The sequence below is a fragment of the Drosophila yakuba genome, chromosome X, assembly GCF_016746365.2.
Source record: "Drosophila yakuba strain Tai18E2 chromosome X, Prin_Dyak_Tai18E2_2.1, whole genome shotgun sequence".
NCBI lineage: Eukaryota > Metazoa > Arthropoda > Insecta > Diptera > Drosophilidae > Drosophila > Drosophila yakuba.
In genome coordinates this window covers 14814362-14831739 of record NC_052526.2, presented here as the reverse complement: position 1 = coordinate 14831739, position 17378 = coordinate 14814362, and the positions used below count along the sequence as shown (strand labels likewise).

The 17378-nt window shown below is 44.8% G+C and overlaps 4 protein-coding genes across 6 annotated transcripts; 1 reads left to right on the top strand and 3 right to left on the bottom strand.

Moving 5' to 3' along the window:
- Nucleotides 1-249: 249 nt before the first annotated feature.
- On the bottom strand, nucleotides 250-3930 carry LOC6525458 (monocyte to macrophage differentiation factor). 2 transcript variants are annotated; one of them, XM_015190814.2, is made up of 5 exons: nucleotides 3786-3930; nucleotides 2035-2305; nucleotides 1756-1946; nucleotides 1464-1683; nucleotides 250-1392 (listed from the first exon to the last, which is right to left on the bottom strand). In XM_015190814.2, the coding sequence occupies exons 2-5, from the start codon at nucleotides 2293-2295 to the stop codon at nucleotides 1111-1113; spliced, it is 954 nt and encodes a 317-aa protein (XP_015046300.1). In that variant the 5' UTR covers nucleotides 2296-2305; nucleotides 3786-3930; the 3' UTR covers nucleotides 250-1110. The 2 variants fall into 2 exon arrangements, with proteins under 2 accessions (XP_015046300.1, XP_002101293.2); XM_002101257.3 differs by lacking the exon at nucleotides 3786-3930 and adding an exon at nucleotides 2366-2384.
- Nucleotides 3931-4366: 436 nt separating this feature from the next.
- LOC6525457 (FACT complex subunit SSRP1) lies at nucleotides 4367-6291 on the bottom strand. Of its 2 annotated transcripts, none has more exons than XM_039377475.2 (3): nucleotides 6134-6291; nucleotides 5565-6077; nucleotides 4367-5489 (listed from the first exon to the last, which is right to left on the bottom strand). In XM_039377475.2, the coding sequence occupies exons 1-3, from the start codon at nucleotides 6165-6167 to the stop codon at nucleotides 4768-4770; spliced, it is 1269 nt and encodes a 422-aa protein (XP_039233409.1). In that variant the 5' UTR covers nucleotides 6168-6291; the 3' UTR covers nucleotides 4367-4767. The 2 variants fall into 2 exon arrangements, with proteins under 2 accessions (XP_039233409.1, XP_002101292.1); XM_002101256.4 differs by having other exon boundaries at nucleotides 4367-5474.
- Nucleotides 6292-6642: 351 nt separating this feature from the next.
- LOC6525456 lies at nucleotides 6643-8008 on the top strand. Its single transcript, XM_002101255.4, has 2 exons — nucleotides 6643-7201; nucleotides 7578-8008. Exons 1-2 carry the CDS (start codon nucleotides 6953-6955, stop codon nucleotides 7884-7886), a joined length of 558 nt encoding a protein of 185 aa, XP_002101291.1. The 5' UTR covers nucleotides 6643-6952; the 3' UTR covers nucleotides 7887-8008.
- Nucleotides 8009-8020: 12 nt separating this feature from the next.
- Nucleotides 8021-12060, bottom strand: LOC6525455 (frizzled-4). Its single transcript, XM_002101254.3, has 3 exons — nucleotides 10317-12060; nucleotides 10016-10254; nucleotides 8021-9951 (listed from the first exon to the last, which is right to left on the bottom strand). The coding sequence occupies exons 1-3, from the start codon at nucleotides 11330-11332 to the stop codon at nucleotides 9080-9082; spliced, it is 2127 nt and encodes a 708-aa protein (XP_002101290.1). The 5' UTR covers nucleotides 11333-12060; the 3' UTR covers nucleotides 8021-9079.
- Nucleotides 12061-17378: the final 5318 nt, after the last annotated feature.

Here is a 17378-nt window from a genome sequence, read left to right as displayed (position 1 = left end):
AATTGAATTAAAAATGAAAAAGCGGAAATGTGCTTAGCCTGATTTTTTCGTTAGGTTTCCTTTATTTAAATTATTAAAATGTTATTTAACACAAACAAAGTAAAATGTCAATAAAATTATATATGTATTTGCAACCAAACAAAAGTAAATGTATATATATTTAAAGCTAAACAAGATGTACATGAACAACATTTGAAAGTAAACAATTATTTTTGAGCACCCCACAAACATCCAAGTATTTTGCCACCATTTGGAAATAAACAATTTATTAGAGGCCATCAGCTCTAGAATTAACGCCATTACAACTAATAGATCTGCACCATAAATACGAGTAGTACACACAAGCAATATCCGCCGATCGAGCGAGCCAGGCCCCAAAATATCAAGCGTATGTGTAAATTTGTAAATCACCTTCTTCAGCATCTGCGAACACATCGATTTTGTCCCTGAGCTCGCCAATGAAACTGGCCAAAGGGGCTGGGCTCGCGGATCGGCACGCCCTCTTAATTCTATCTAGATGTGTATATGGTATATGGTATATATATATCGTATATAGTATAATCTGTATAATCTGTATAAACATGTATAATGTTATGCGGGGCTAGGCGGGCTTCTAGTGTTCAAAAGGCGCGAGGAAATTCAGATCGCAAAACTCTGTCGGATATTTGTACAAGTTCAATATTATTCGTGACCTTTGCCTTTTGAGTACGTATCAAAGTCTTTTGAGCAACACATGGCCACAACGGGAGCTGTTATGGTTAGTAAATATTTGAATATAGCTAATAATATCAAGTAAAATCGAAGGGTGGGAGAGAGAGAGAGGGAGGGAGAGACATGAGCACTCGCACAATTTGAATCTTTGGCAAGACCGCAGATACTGATCACAAGAATCGTTTCGATTTAGTTTTAGTTCGTAATGCTAATGGCTACAACTAGGCTAGGCGTCCTCGCTCGAATAAAATTTGGCTAATTGTGGAGCAGAGACTCGGGTACATTGGGTACATCATAGGAATACGTTACACATGGCTGACAACATCGAATCCCTGTCGTTAAGTACTCTAAGCTCTAAATTCGCTGCTTTTTCCCCAACATTTGCTTTATCGCATTCGCTCACGGTGCTGTGACAACATCGCTGGGATAAAGGTTAACCAGGATGGCATAGTAGTGACATCCGGCGGCCAGCACCACAAACAGATGCCAAATGGCATGGGCCATGGGTATCGTACCGTCCGCCTTGAAGAACACAATGCCCAGTATGTAGAAGCCGCCGCCGAACTTTAGCTGCATCATCCCATGGAAGTGGTGGCCAGTGAATACAACAACTAGAGCGGGTCCCAAGCCCATCACCAGGTAGAAGAATGTCTCCAGACACTTGTAGCGCTCGTGGAAGACCTAAAAATCGTGGAAGATCATATAAAAATCACATTAAAGGAAAACCACTAGAGTGCTTTGTATGAACCAACCTGCTGGTAGGCAATTCCTATGCCTGCCATCAGCCAGATGACCCATTCCATGCAGAAGAGTATGGCCGAGTGGTCGGTGTTCTCCAGCGTTAGCCAGGGAAAATATGACCCGGCAATGAACACATAGATCATGGCCCTATCGCAGCGATGCAGCACGTTCTTCAGACCCTGGTACGTCTGCCAGCCGAGACAGGGCCACGCCTTCACATTCCTCGGTGGTCTGGGAAGGGAGGTAGAATCAGTGAATAAATCAGCCTGCGTAGTGTCACTTCAGCACTAGCGCACTACTCACTTGTGCTCGGCGCAGTAGCAGGAGCAGTGGAAGAAGGTGGACACCGTGAAGAGCATGCACAGGGCGCCGCCGTAGACCCAGGAAACCAGATACTGCCCGGCGCTGGATGAGCGCTCGAACAGCTTGATGGCCGCAAACACGGCGGGCAGTATCCAAATGCCGTGGGTAATCACATTGGCCACCTGCTCGATCTGTTTTTTTTGGGTGCAAAACAAACAAATTAGTGTGCGTTTTAGTGGACAGGTGTGCATATGTGTATATATTATAGATAGAACTCACCTCAGTTGGCTGGTAGGCACAACCGGGCTTCGCCTTGGCATTCTTCCACTTGACATTGCGCAGCTGCAGCTTGAGATTGGAATTCGTCTGGATGATGGACTTCCAGAACTTGCTGAATAGATTCTCGAGGAAGGCGTACTTCTGCTGCAGGTCCTGCATCAGACTGAGATTTCCATTCCCATTTCCAGTAGCGTTTCCATTCCCATTGCGATTCAGATTCCGGATTCCACTTCCGTGGCCGCTTGCTTCGCTGGTGCTCATCGTGTATAGACTGTGGATTAGATTGTGAATTGGTTGTCCGACTCGCCAAATTGATTGATTGCCGACTAACCCGGCTAACCCAGCCATCCACCCACACTTCCCCTTTTTATGGCCAATTGATTATCACCCGTCTTTATCTTTATCTTTAGCTGCGGCTTTTGGGCCGCGAGTGATAAGCACTGGCCACTGGCAATGGATGGACAATGGCTACTTGAGACATTCCTGCATTGAGCTAATTTATGCTCATTTAGTTGCGCACAGACAACTTGCATACAATGGCCCAAGGTTGGCGATTTTGACCCGATCCGCAATTGAAACCAGTTCTCCGATTGGCGGCCGCTTATCTCGCGTGCCGAGAACATGGCTCAAAGTCCGTTTCGGATGAGATACGAACATGCCCATCCGCGGACCCACGACGATTATGAAGCTCACGCAATCCGATTGCATTTGCAGTCGAAAGTGGTCTTCAATGTGGTAAAGTGCCCAAGTAGTAATATGCTTATATTCAAAGCACTTTGTTCGTACACAAGGAAATGAATCCAATGTCTGGCAATTATTTGGCAAATGAATGCGAAAGTCTAGTGCTAAAGCCATCTCAAAGTCAAATTCGAATGATAATATGCGCTGCTAGAAAAACCACGCGCTCAATTTACATGCAAACCTTGAGTTTTCTTTCAATTTATGTATATATCCAGATGGTTAGCACTAAGAAATCACGATTTTCGATTCAATGACGCGGTAATAGGAGCTAATCAACCGTAAATTATAAACATTATAACTTTTGGAAATATGCCTATATTTAAACGCACCTGCGAGGACTTGAAACTTTTGGTGGCTTGTCTGCCGCGGTGCTTCTCCTTGAATTATGACAACTTTTCAGGTGAACCAACGATGTTGGGTGGCTGGCTGACTGGCTGGGTGGGTGGGTGGTGCCCGTGGCGCCCCCAAAAGTATGCCCCATTGGGCGCAGTGGGCGGTCGGGGGGTGGAAAAGCATAACAAATACATAATACTCGCCCCTCCTCCCCCCTCACCATTCGGCATCTATCACCATAACGACTATGCTAATCGTTATAAAAATAGATGCCTCGGGCATTCCTTATATTGCCAATTACATAGCAGCGGGCGGGGGAGCCAGTGCACTGCGAGAAAATGCCTTGCGCACCAAGCGAAATTTGGAAATTTACATTTTTCTGGTGCGAATATATTTCCTAAACAAATTGTTCAGTTTAGAATTAAACTAATTTGATTTAATTTTTTATGTATAATTTTGCCATTTTCCTAATATCCTAGGGTATTTTGCTCAGTGCACAGGAAGATTGTTTACATCTGCCATTCAGAATCAATCGCCGTACTAATCCAATTTGTAGCGCTGCCGTCACGCAATTCGCCCTTTCCACCTGTCCACCTGTCCCGATCACATCTTCTGCCACCCCCCTTCCCCACCCTGGAAATGGCTGGAAAAGCCCAAACTTGCGAAGGGAAACTCACCGTTAATTTGGTGCCGCGGATGCGGATGCGGATGCTGTGCGCGGCAGAAGTTGGAAGCGCTTGTGGAGGTCAGGTGCCCAGGATCCTGGGCGGAAGCGGATTCGGAATCCCAGGCCCACGCCGGATTCTCAGGGACCCAGAGCTCGCTGCACTGCATCCGGGGAACTGGGGAGATTCGATTTGGCGTCCGTTTTTTTTATTTACTTTCCGCGGACTCGATAGTGGTGGCAGCGCGGCGATGTAACATCGATACCTTGCCGTTGTAATGCTGGGCCCAAGGCATCGATGGCGCACCAGCGATGTGCCATCTCTAGCAAGTGAGGAAATAATTAACGTATTTATAAATATTTAAAATTGTTAGCATTGCTGGTAGTGCATGAGTTTATCGCTTATTTCAGAGCAATTCTAAGACTTTTTAAGCTATTTCATTTGTATAAAGATTTTTGGTGTGAGAAGGAAATCATTTCAAGTTTATAAACTAGTCTAGATGTTTATTTATTATTTAGTTTGTTATAAAAAGGAATTTATATTGCGCTTGCTTAATAGGCTACCATTTAAAATTGAAATAAGCAACTAAGTGATTGTGTGCTGCACATTTATTGGACTTATGTATTATAGGATATTCCATGTTTCATAATTCTTCATAATTTCTAGTACGTTTTCGCTTATTTATAATTTATTTAGCACAATAAAAGGGAATAAATAAAAGCAATACTACTTAGCTTTCAATCTAAAAAAAAATATGAAACACAAAAGTTCGAGGGAGACCTTTAGATAGTTTCACTTAACGAAGATCGAGATGCTTCTGCTTATTAACTAGGGATATCTAAGTGGTTATTTGTGTTCAGGTGTTGACTCACGCCAACTCCTAACTAGCATACAGATACATCTCCAATGGCGACTCTAGCCCCCGCCGGAAGCTCAGCTGCCTGGTATGGTATACTATATATATATATATCATTGGGATATCCGGAAATTGCGTTCATAGGCCGGGCATTACGTACGCAATATTATCGAGCGTGTCGGCTAGGTTTTTGCTCAGTTGCACTTTGTTCTCCATGCCGGGTATCTGCGTGGTCATGCACAGCAGCGGACCCATGGCGCAGAGCAAGCTGTCCAGGAGCACGGACAAACTGCCCGACAGCGCCACGTATCCATTGTGCTTCTTGAGGCGCTCGCCAATCACCGTCAGGCTCTCGCCCAGCAGCTTCAGGTGCGCCGCCGCATCGATCACCTCGATGCTGGTCTTCTGCAGCTCCTCATGTTTCTGCTGACCGCCGCTCGTCCGGCCGCCCACATCCGCATCCGTGTGCGACAGCGTATGCTGTTTTGACATGCTCGTTGTGGCCTGCGACCTGGCACTGCGTGTGTTGATGCTGCGCCGCTGCGTGGAGCTGCCCGCCGCTGCTGCCGCAGCCGCCGCTTCTATCGAGGATTGCTGTCGATCGGCGGCCAGTTTGCGAGTGCGACTGGTCGTCGCTCGGTTTTGAAAGATGGTCTCATGCTGCGCAGGATCGGCCAGTGCCGTGCTGCCATTGCTGGCCAGTTGGGGCGCACCATTCGGGCCGGTTTTGTCGCGTGTTCTGGCCCTGGACGCCTGGATTTTGGCCTTGCGCCGCCAGGCGTTCTTGTCCCGATTGGAAACGTTCGCCCACATCTCGCTGAGGCGTCTGGTGGCGCTGGTGAAGTCTGCAAGCATTCGAATTGGTCAATAAGAGAAGGATAGCACACAAATAACCGATGGAATATTAATAAGAAGGATATGGTAAGAAATCCTACCCAGATCCTGGAGATCTTTCTTGCGCGCCTCCCTGGCCCACAGGCTGTAGGCGGTGTAGCGCTGCTTGCCCTTGTCCTTGCGCTGCACCTTGGCATTCACCACCTTGCCGTCCTTGAGCACCTGACGCTTGTTGGCCTTCTCGCGCATGTAGAGACTCTGGCGCACGGATGACTCCTGGCTGGTGGCCTCCGCTTGCACGCCATCGACAAGATCCTGCACCAGATTGTCCAGTTCATCGTCGGAATTCAGAATGGTCACGGCCGTAGTCGCCGTTTCCGGATGAAATTCCTCGCTATCCGAGATATTTGGATCATCCACGAGCATCTCCTGGTCGAGATCCAAATCACGCAGTGCATTCGATGGCCTGCCGCGACCCGAGTATCTGGCTGGCTGCCTGCCGCCACTTTGGCGCCTTGTGCGCTTCTCGATCTCCTCCGGCGATTCAAAATCCAACAGTTTCGACGACTTTTTGCGTACGCGTCCACTGCGCGAAACGCCCGTCACCTGGAAATCTAATCGGGAATTGATGACCCCGATGGCGCCAAAAGCTGCCGCGTTGTCGACTCACCTTTGGCCACCAGGTGCGAGGTGGGCGACTCCATTTTTGGCACCCCGGTTTGGAAGATTCGGATGCAATTTGTTGTAAAACAAAAAAACAATTTAAACGACGCAAATGGAACAGCTGTTTGGTGTGACCAGAGCTAAATCAGACGATGCATTGCAAGCGATAGATAGTTATGGGATTAGGTGAATAAATAATGGTTTAAGTTTTTAATATATTGTTTTGTCAATTGCTAATGGCTGTTAACACTTGTACCATGCATCTTAGTTATATTATTAAAATAAAAGAAGTGCATTTATATCATTGGCACATAAAACTTATGCACAAATTGGTTTAATTTGTATTATATTTTAATTTTATTTAAAAACAAAAACCTTTAAGATATAAACGACTGGATTTTAGTTTGTATATATTTTAAAATAAGTGCAGTAATCACAAACGATACTATCGCCTGGCTAGCTTGTGAAACCCCGCAGCAGCTGGTCACACTGCCGCACCTTTGTTTTGTTTGTCTGTTTTTTTTTTCCAGTTTGAAGGCGGCTTTTCGTTTATCGATTTGATTTGCACCTGACTGCGCAAAGCGCCCCATGGCACGCGATTCGCGGCGATTGTGACTCGGTTTCGCCGGTGGCCCCCAACCCAAGGACATTTTGGCCCCCCCTCGCCGGTCGCATTTGTATTTTGTATTTGGCGTTTGACCCGCGCCCGCGTTTTCATGACCAAAACGGCGGCTGCGATTCAAACGAAGCTCAACCGCAAAAAACATTCGCGCAGCGTCAATCAATCGAGGCGGTACACTTCATCAACTGTTGATGCAACATTGCCATGTCGGTGGCGAGGAACATGAGCGGCGGCAGCGGCGGCGGCACACAAGGCGCAGCTGGAGGATCGGAGCTGGCGTCTGCAACTGGAGCAAGTGCATCCGAGACGGACAATGTGACCGCCCTTGAGCTGCAGTCCAACAAGCGCGTGCTGTACTTCAGCGACGGCGTCATGGAGGAGTTGTCCTCCGGCAGCGAGGACGAAGCGGACGCGGAAATCGGTGACAAGTGCTACGACGTCCATTTGAACGAGGTACATCCACCATAGACTACTAAAAAAGGGTAACTTCTGTGCCCGTGGAGTGATGTATTTCCGGCTTTCCATGTAGCTCCATTGTTTTGATAGAAGAAGTATCATGATAAGAGCATTTATATGATTATTATACATAAATTTGCCGAAGATTAGCCCGATTCCTCAGTTTTCCCGCTAATAACTATTCATTTTGGGCTATAAACGTAGCTAGTGCTTTTAAGCGAATTATGATAATGTATATCTTGCAATTATAGTGCATGGCTGTGAGCTTGCAATGTAAACAACTAGGACCCTGGGCATTAGGCGATAAGAAGCTTCCTCCACTGACCATTACTCATTGTGACTCATTTAACTCTTTGCACTTTTCGTTTTCTAGAGCGAAATGCCGCTGGGACCACGCCTGCGTTACAAGGCCAGCAGGATGGGCAATAAATTCCTGGCCGGAATCGACTATGTGGGCGGTGGGCTGGCCCATCTGCTGGGAATCACCAGCAGCAAGTATGCCAGCGAAATGGAGAACTACCAGAGGGCCAAGGAAAACGGCGACGAGGACCTTGACAATTGGCAGCCGCGCGCCATGTCGAGCAGCAACAACAACAGCAGTGGCAACAACAATCGAAACGAGACCATCGTTCTCTGCGGACCAACACGCAGCGAGGCGACCTTGCCACCCACTCGGCAATAGAGGTGGCTGGAGAGGTGGCGACTTTCTTGGCAGGAAGACGAAACGAAATGCTCATGGAGTAATGGCGACACTTGGAGACTCTTTTTACGTGGTAAAACCCCTACAAAACGAATCAAATCAAATCAAAGCAGATCTTAACTTTTCGACACTTTATTCGCTAGCAAATAAGTTATATATGATAATAATAAAAAAAATACACATATAAAATACAAAATACAATACATATACTGTTAGTTGGCATCCATACGAAACGTCGTATAGCCCCTAAATGTAAACAGGTTAAGTTAGTTCGTTAGTTGGACATTTAGGAAGAGGCCCTGTTTCCAAAACCAAACCAAGTAAATCTTTGGGAAATTCTGCAGGCGTTCAGGAAAATCGCTCAGCAAATTCCGCACAAAGTTCGTTTTGGAAGAGGGCTTAAGAGCTTAAGGCGATTTTGTGTGGCTGACTTGTGTGTCGGTCTAGTTCCTAAAGCTAATGGCACACTGAATACAATTAGGCATTACGGCTAGGATTGCAATTGCGTTTTTCGATTGTTAAGTACACTTGTTTCGGCATCGGGAGAAGACAGCATAGTTGGCACCTCGGTTTTTGGGCCATTTATATATTTTTTTTGAAGACATGAACATGCGTATCACAGTATTTGGTTGCTGCGCTTTTCTCTCTCTCTATCTCAAAAAAAAAAAAGTTATATAAAAATGCTATATATGCTATGTATATATGTACGCAAAGGCGACATTAAGTCTTAATGTCTAAAAGGCAAGAGCGATTATTGAATTCGGTTACACCAAAACGGCAAAAGGGCAACTAATTAGGAGCAACATTAAGTACACACGTAAAATAGGATATGAAGCCCATCTAGGGCAATTACAATACATTGTGGGGGGGGGTTGGCTAGATGACCTATGACCTCGTGATTAAGGCCTAAACTAAATAAGAGCACATTTCCTGGGTTATATACACAGTACATAGATAGGTTGCCATCGTGTTCCATGGGCAGGCAGGCAAAGCAACTAAAATCGGAATTCGAGTTGCTTTGCCTTTAAGATAAACCTTAACCTAAGCAAACTCCACCGCATTAAGTTATAGTACAGTACTGACTTTGGCACAGCAGCTGCCGCAGGAACATTGACTGGAAGCAGGGCAAACATTGCCCTCAAATTGGACCTAATCCCGCCTAGAGCACGAGAACACTAAAGCAGCGTCTCATCGCCGTAGTGCTGCAAATGGGGATAGTAGCTGCCGTGCTGGCTGTACTTTTGCGAGACATAGCTACCTGGCGGATAATACAGGCGATGCGAGGATGTGGAGTGATGATGCTGATGGTGTTGGGAGTGGTGATGGTGGTGCTGCTGATGCTGCTGGTGATGATGATGATGCGGCGAATGACGCTGCTGGTGATGCACGCTTCTGCCCAGCGAATAGTTGGACATTTGATTGAGCGAAATGGAACCGGCACCAGGTGAAGTCTTCAGTTTGTACGGACTCGGCGGCAATGGAGCACTGGCCATGGAGGGGCGCACCGAATGATAGGAGACCACCGTGCTATTGCAAGCCGCATGCGATCCACGCGAGCTACTATGACCGTCCAGATGTCCAGCTGCTGCTCCAGCGGCTGTGTGCTTTACCATCTTGCCATTGCTAACTTGTCGCTTGTAGAGCGTGGAAATGCTCGGTCCAAGCACCCAGGCAAAACAGCATATGCCCAACATTAGTTCCATGAAGGCGCGCAGCAAAAACGGCCACAGCGGGGTATTGGTATCACCCGATCCCAGCCAGACATCGATGTTGGCAAACTCGTAGATGACAGCCAATAGAAGCAGAGCACATGCGAGTCCATAGATGAATAGGAATATGCCAATGCCGGAACTGCTGTGAGCGCTTAGCTGTTGCAGTTGCTGTTGCAAGCTGAGGGCATTGCTGTTCCGCAGGATCTCCTTGGTGCGACAGTGCACCAGATAGCCGGATATCAGATTCATGGAGCCAAAGATCCAGTAGCAAAAGACCGGTGTGGCCACCAATATCTGCAGCGCCTTATCCGACTGATTGCCTACGAAACAGGCGCCTAGAAGCGCGTAATTGATTGCGTTACTCGTCAAGTTCTCTGGTGTTTTTATAGCACATCTCACCTAGCAACTCGTCAGCATCCACGAAACGGGCCACGATCACTGCTGCCGTTTGGAAGGCGGGCAATCCCCACGCCACGAAGCACACAAAGTTGTTCTGTGTAAGATCCTGCTGTGCCGTCTTGGCACTGCTCCTCTTCGCCGGACTGCCGCCAAAATTCGAGGGAATGGCCACATGGCCCTTTGAATCCGGACTGTGCCGACGTATGTCGCGGTGCCAGCCCAAACAGAGCACAGCCCACCTACAAACAGCAAAGAAATTGAATTAATTTCGATAATATTTAGTATAGTTATAGTGTTATACCAAGCGCAGGCGGCCATTCCAAAGTAGTAGCGCATAAGGAAGACACTGGCGCAGGAGGCATTGGACAGTCCGTCCACGGTGAGTAGTGATTCATTTGGCGCCTGGGGATCCGTACCGCACGCTGTGCCCGTTCGTCCCACCATAAAGCGCACTGCCCAACCCAAGGTGACCATGTTGTGGCACCAAATCAGCGGTGACAACAATCTGGACCACTTGGCGCTGGCCAAGCGACTGCCATCGCTGGCCAAAAGGCAGACGGTGGCCACCAGGGCCAAACCCAAAGCCGCGTAGGCCCACGTGGATACCCAGATCTCCGCGAGATGCTTTTCCGCCGGCGTGAATAGTATGTCCGCCTCGCAAAGTGGTGCACAGCGTCCAGATCGCGGTAGCCTCACATATAGATGCGATTTGGCCAGTCCGGAGCAATCCATTGGCAGTTTATCGCCCAATCCACCGGACATGCCCTGCCCGGGTAGCCCATACAGATCCTGATCGTGCTGCGGCTGATGCATTTCACCCGGTCCCTCCATGCACATGGTCTCGTGGTTGTTCTCACGCGGAAACTTATTGCAATCGAGCGCCGTGGGCCATGGGAAACCGAATCCCTGCAAAACCGGATGACAGCGTATCCGCACGGACTCACAAAGACTCCGGCAGGGACCGATGGCATGGACGGGCGCTTTGGGCGTGCACATGGGCACATAGGCGGCGCACAGGAACAGTTTCAACTGCGAACTGCAATCGTACTCGATGAGTGGAGCAAATGTCTGCAGAGTGTACTCCACATCCGCTTGCATTTCATGGCCCACCAGGTTGGGCATGGAGGTCTCATTGTAGCCGATCTTGCGGCACATCTCGATGCGAATCGTTTCGCATTGCCGGAATGCGGGGATCTCGGGCGGAGAACTGGAACTGGCACTGGCGATGGCGCTGGGGTTACCACTCGTTGAGGATTTGGCGATGCGTGGATGCAGGATCATCACCACTAGGAGACCTAATATGCTGGGTGGCTTCATTTCGGCTGGGTTACTGTCTTCAGGGGATTTCTCTGTGCTCTCGTTATGAAGAATCCCAACTGGATACGTTTCTTCACTGGGGATTCCTATTCCAGTTTCTCCAGGGCATCCAGAGGTGGAAACAAAAAAAATCCGATCCAATCTTGGGGTTTTCTTGGCGCAGGGTTCCCTCTTTTCTTCCCAAAGAATCCAAACTTTATGCAGATTCTGCGTTCTTCCGTGGAACGCTGGAAGGGGTAACCTGTTCCAGCTGCTCGCCCTATCTCACTCGCTCACTCTCGCCCTCTCTTTTGCACCCTCGCACTCGTTCCAGCAATTTCCAGCTCTCCTTCTTTGCAGCTTGTTATTGTTGCTTTTGGCTTGTCAACTCGTTAACTACCTTTTTTTTCGGCGTCGTTCTTGTTATCGCTTCTCCTCTTTCCCCACCTCGTTCTCCTACCCCAACCACTCCCCTTTCACCACCTCACACCGCCTCCCCCCCGCTGATCAATGTCGATAAACGGGTTTTTCTTTAGGGATTAACCCGAAAACGATCTAGGAAACCATCGAAACTTTTACACTTCTCACCGAACCAAAAGTGTATTTGATTGCTTGTGCTTAACCGAATGACGGCGTCAGTTTGACAACTTAGCGAATATATTCTAATCTAATTGGTATTAACATGGAACGTTTATATATTTTATTTTGTTTTTTTTTTAGGTAAAATTCAACGTCAACTGGTCACTCTGCGCTGGAGATGGCTCTTACTCACGTTACCTCGTATCGATTGCATTTCCTCAGCGGATCTGCTATCGATATCAACAAGTCACTAAATACTTTCAGATCAAATAGCGCCCTCTGGCGGAATTTTGTGTAAGCACCATTGTAGTTTTGCAAGGCGCACTTTTTAAAAATAAATTTGTCTAAATAATAAAAACGGTAAGTGTAATAACAACATAATTATACAAAAATGAACAAAAATGCTAGAAATGTAGTTAAAGTGTGTGTTTGGCTATCAGAGTTTTACAAGTAGGGAATTTTGCAAAATTGTGGTATATTACGTTTAAGATTTAGAATTTCTGCTTACAATTGTTACAATAATATATTTTACAAGTTCTAAAAGTGCTTTTGAAGAAAAGAGCTTTAGGGGGCGCGCTTTCCAAGTATGTGAGCTTTTTTCAAATGCTACACTTTTTTTGAGATATAAAAACAAAACGAAATATGCCGGAAAAAAACTAAAGCAATTTACTAACAATTATAAATAATATAAAACAATAGCGCGATAACACTAAATTAATTATATTTTACACCCAAAAGTAGCTGCAGCTTAATATTTCGAAACAAAATTAATAGCAATTGTGGGACGAACAGCGGATTGCTATTTCTGCATTTTGGTCTTTCGTCCGTTTTGCCGTCTCGCTTTAACTACCGCTTAGCCTCTCTTTCGCACACACATGGCGAGCAGAGGCCACGCCCATGTATTTCAACCCCCTTTGGCAAAAACACGTAACATGCCACTTTTATGTATGGGACGTGACAAATACGCACATGTGTGCGAAAGAGATGCAGCGAGCTGGCGAGAAAGAGACAGCGGCTGAACGTTTATGTGTTTTGCACGACTCCTATGCTGTGTGAGTGTGTGTGTGTGTGTTAGTGCGAATTTGTTGTTGCTTCACGCACACGCGCAGATGTAGAAACACATACACATATGTGGAAAGGATATGCACGTATGTATGTATGTATGCATGCACATATGAATGTACATATGTATGTATGTATGAACGTATATGTAGCTGGTGACTTTTTTTCCCACTGCCAACTAATTACGAAAGCCAAATGAAAGTTTTCAACTTTACATCAATTTAGCAGCTAGCCCAAAGGATGATCAAAGGATATGCGAAATCCCGGCATGCCATTCAAGTATCATATGTCCTCAAGTCCTCAAACAAAATACTCGCAATCCGATGCGCTGAAGTATTCCCACTTACCTTTCTCCTAACAATCTCCAACTTTTTTCTTTTAACAGGGCGGCACTTTCACTTTTCCTTCGCGGATTTAGAACAATTCGTGCATTTTTATTTCACGCTTCTTTTCACTGCGGCTCGTTCTTAAATAAAGTGCATTTTCCTACTCCAGCATCCATGTACTTTATATACATATGTATGTATTCAGCTACATATATATGTATATACAACGCCTGCAGCGGGAGGTGTAATAAAAGGCCCCAGAGAAGTCGCAGTCGAAAAAAGAATCAAGGCGCATCCAGCACAGTGCTGGCCAGCTTAATAGCAGCGGTGTAATTATGTAGCTAAAGATAACTGGCCGGCTTGAAAAACTACAAAACTATTTATTATCTATAAGATTTTTAAAATTTTATTGCGCTGACTAAAATTCAAAGAAAAGGGTTTCTCTGCGAAAAAAAAAGGTTTATCTATGAAAGAGGTTGCTCTACAAAAAAGGTTTCTCTATGAAAAAGATGGCTCTACAAAAAAGGTTTCTCTATGAAAAAGGTTTCTCTAGGAAAAGAAGGTTTCTCTATAAAAAAGGTTGTTCAACAAAAGAGGTTTCCCTACGCAAAAGTTGATCTCTGGATTGTAAAAAGTATTTAAGCAATTAAAAGCTGCAGAAACTAACTTTAAAGAAACTTAAAGTAACTTTAGCCTTAAATGAACTTGCATACATTTCATTTACATATAGAATTGCCTTTTGGTGTGGCAAAAGTGTGGCATTCCTTATGCACTTGCAACTGCTGCCAGTGGTTGGGGAGGGGGGGGAATGGAAAATGGGGAGGGGAACACCGTGGAAAGGTAGGTGTGCGAAAAACCCTGGCCGAGGACCTCAGCCAGAGGAAAAGTCAGCGGAAAAGCGGTGGCTGGCGAGGAAAAGTCGGTGGGAAAAACTAGGAGCGCGTTGATGCACAAAAGCATTTGCTGCGTGTAAACTTGACTTTGAAATTTGCCTCATTTGCACTTGCCGCCGCTGCATTTTGCACCTGCCAAGGATACATAAAAGCCGGATTTTTACATAAAGCCTTCGCTAACTGTTGCATGCAGTTTTTCCCAAGATGGGAAGCATTTTCCCAAGGATTATGTGAAAACGGGTTCATTTCGGTTTGGAAATGGGCAATGGACAATGGAAATTTCAATCAACTCGTTAATGAAATTGCCCCGAAAAACCGGTCACAACAATTGGAATGTACATTCATATACACTCGTATGTATGCATTGCATTACAATCGAATCATATAACAATGAAACAAAACTAGATACATATGTACATATACATGTAGATGTGTGAATATCCTTGCAAAGGACACGACCAAAAAAGTCCTGTGTGGGTTTTTGTGCAAAGGTCGTTGCTACCAGGTCGCCATATACATATATTAAATATACATATACCCGCACATACAGCAGATATATGTATGTATGTACAAAGTGTATGTATAGCATATATGTATACCCGCTGTACATGCTTACACTTTTGCCTTGCACTTGTCACATCTGTTTTCCCTTTTTTCGCGCTTTTCATCTGGCTTTTCATTCAAGGTGTGGGCAAAACAACAGCGGGAAAACCGAGAAAACCCAACTGCATTACTGCATTTCACGGCCTTCTGTGTTTTTTAATCGCTTTAAGATTTTACTCCTGATTTTGCGCCTTTACCTCGCACATTTGGTAAGGATTTATGGTGCTTAATTTGCAAAATTATATATTTATAAATTTATTTACATATATATTTCTTTACTATGTTACAAGTTTAATGAAGCACTTTTGCTGCAATTTTGGCATATTATTAATTGCCGTCGGTAGTTTATAGCTACATATGTATCTCAAGCATTCATAAGAATATTCCATTTGTTGGGTTAACTTACTTTATAATGATTATTAGTTTTTTCATTAGTACTTCGCCATTTTATTGGGCTTACTTACTTTATAATAATTATTATTTTTTCATTAGTATTTCCCCATTTTATTGGGTTAATTTACTTTATAATGATTTTCTTTTCATTGGTATTTCCCCATTTTGTTGTGTTAACTTAGTTTATAATGATTTTTTTAAAATTAGTATTTTCCAATTTTATTGGGTTAACTTACTTTATAAAGATTTTTTTCATTGGTATTTCTCCATTTTATTGGATTAACTTACTTTATGATGATTATTATTTTTTCATTAGTATTTCTCTATTTTATTGCGTTAACTGACTTTATAATGATTATATTTTCATTGGCATTTATCCATTTTATTGGGTTAATTTACTTTTTATGATTAATATTTTTTCATTGGTATTTCCCCATTTTAATGGATTAACTTACTTTATAATGATTTTTTCTAATTGATATTTCCCCATTTAATAGTTCCCTCAATTCCGCAAATGTGTTGATTTTGTGGCCCAGCCCTCGTAAATAAATACTTGTTGGCACCGATTAATCATTTCCAGCTGACCACTGACCACTGACCACTGGCCATTAGTTCATAAATCATGGGCAAATTGTGAGATTTTGGGCGCGCCGACAGCTTTGAGCCACGGCGAGTGGTTTGCACCACTCCGATCCTGTGGTTTCACCATGGATCTGTCTGTCTGTGTGAGTGTGTTAGTGTGTCCTGGATGTGGATTTGTATTCGAATGGGCACGAACGCAGCGCACGCGTAACCTTTGCACCCCGCCCAAAAGGTCTCCGAATGGCCACTGGTCACTGGTCACTGGTCACTGGCGAAACTCGAAATAGGGTATGTAAATTCGTTTGTCGACATCCGGAAACGCTGTCAACCCGATTTTCCGGCTTATTTCGCAGCAGTGGCGGCGGCGGAAAGTATTTGCAGGGTGCTTCAATGCAAACTAAAGATCACAAAACATTAAGGTTAAAATTGTAATTATTATAAAGCGATTTAGAAAATGTTGTAAATTAAACTCTGCATACATAGGAAAGCTACTACTTTGTATGTATAATTCTGGCAATAATAATATCCCGAAACCCCTTAAATCTACGCCCATGTGCTGGGCATGGACATTCCTCCCCGAAGAGGAAAAAATATAATCAGAGAATTGGACTTTGATGAAATGGTGGACAGGGGTCACTTGCGGTATTAAATATTTTGAAGAGGGTCGCCGCTCGCGCTGCGCAATTTCCAGCTTGATTTATATACAAATTTACAGATCTGCGCGGATATAAAGTTTGGAAATCGTTTCGAAATCGGGTTTTGGGACAGGACAGAACGTTGTTGTCACGCCCAGCACTTTTCATTGAGGCGTTTTTTGGGTTGAAGATGGAACAAATGAAGAAGGGTTGAACTGTGTGAACTGTGGCGTTTCTGAAGTCGGCAGACACAGGTCAATACTTTGGTTAATTAATTTGGCCAAAACGGGATTTGCATGGCCTGCGGAGGCATTTCTTCTTCTGGCGGATTGCTTCTTGATTATGATTTGCATTTATTACCGGCTTGTTATTTGTTGCTGTTGTTGCTGTTGTTGCTGTTGTTGTTGTTCCAGCTGGATGGTGAATCCAATCAAAGGTATGGCAAAAAGGGCTTTCTTTGTATTTTTTCTGCTTTATCGGGTCAGCGAAGCATGCAGTGTACTTCATATTTTCCACCAAAGATACAAAACCAAAAACGGGGTTTTTGGGCATCCAATCTGCGATTCCCTTCGATGGCACATCAATCTGGGCATAATGGCTCCAGATAATAGTGTTTGTTTGTGTGCCAATACATACATATATATATTTATATTTATGTTTATATATACTCAAGCATCTAGCGATGGAAAGTAGCTGAGCATCGTGACTGCTAAAAAAAGTGCACTCTCATAATTACTTTAGTTGTGTATGAAAAAAGTTTGCCAAATCAGGATGAAAGTGTTTACATTTGAAGAGCAAATAATGTTGCACATGGCTTTTTGCCTTAAGTCCTGCGTGAGAGGTCCTTGCTGAGTTACTTCTCCTTTTGCCGAACGTGTCACGCACTCATCGCTGCAAAAAAAAAAGAAAGAAGAGAAAATAAATAAATAAATATATCCAGTCAAGCTATCTTTCTATACGTTGGTAAGCAGGTGCGTGCCTCAGTCTATCAGCG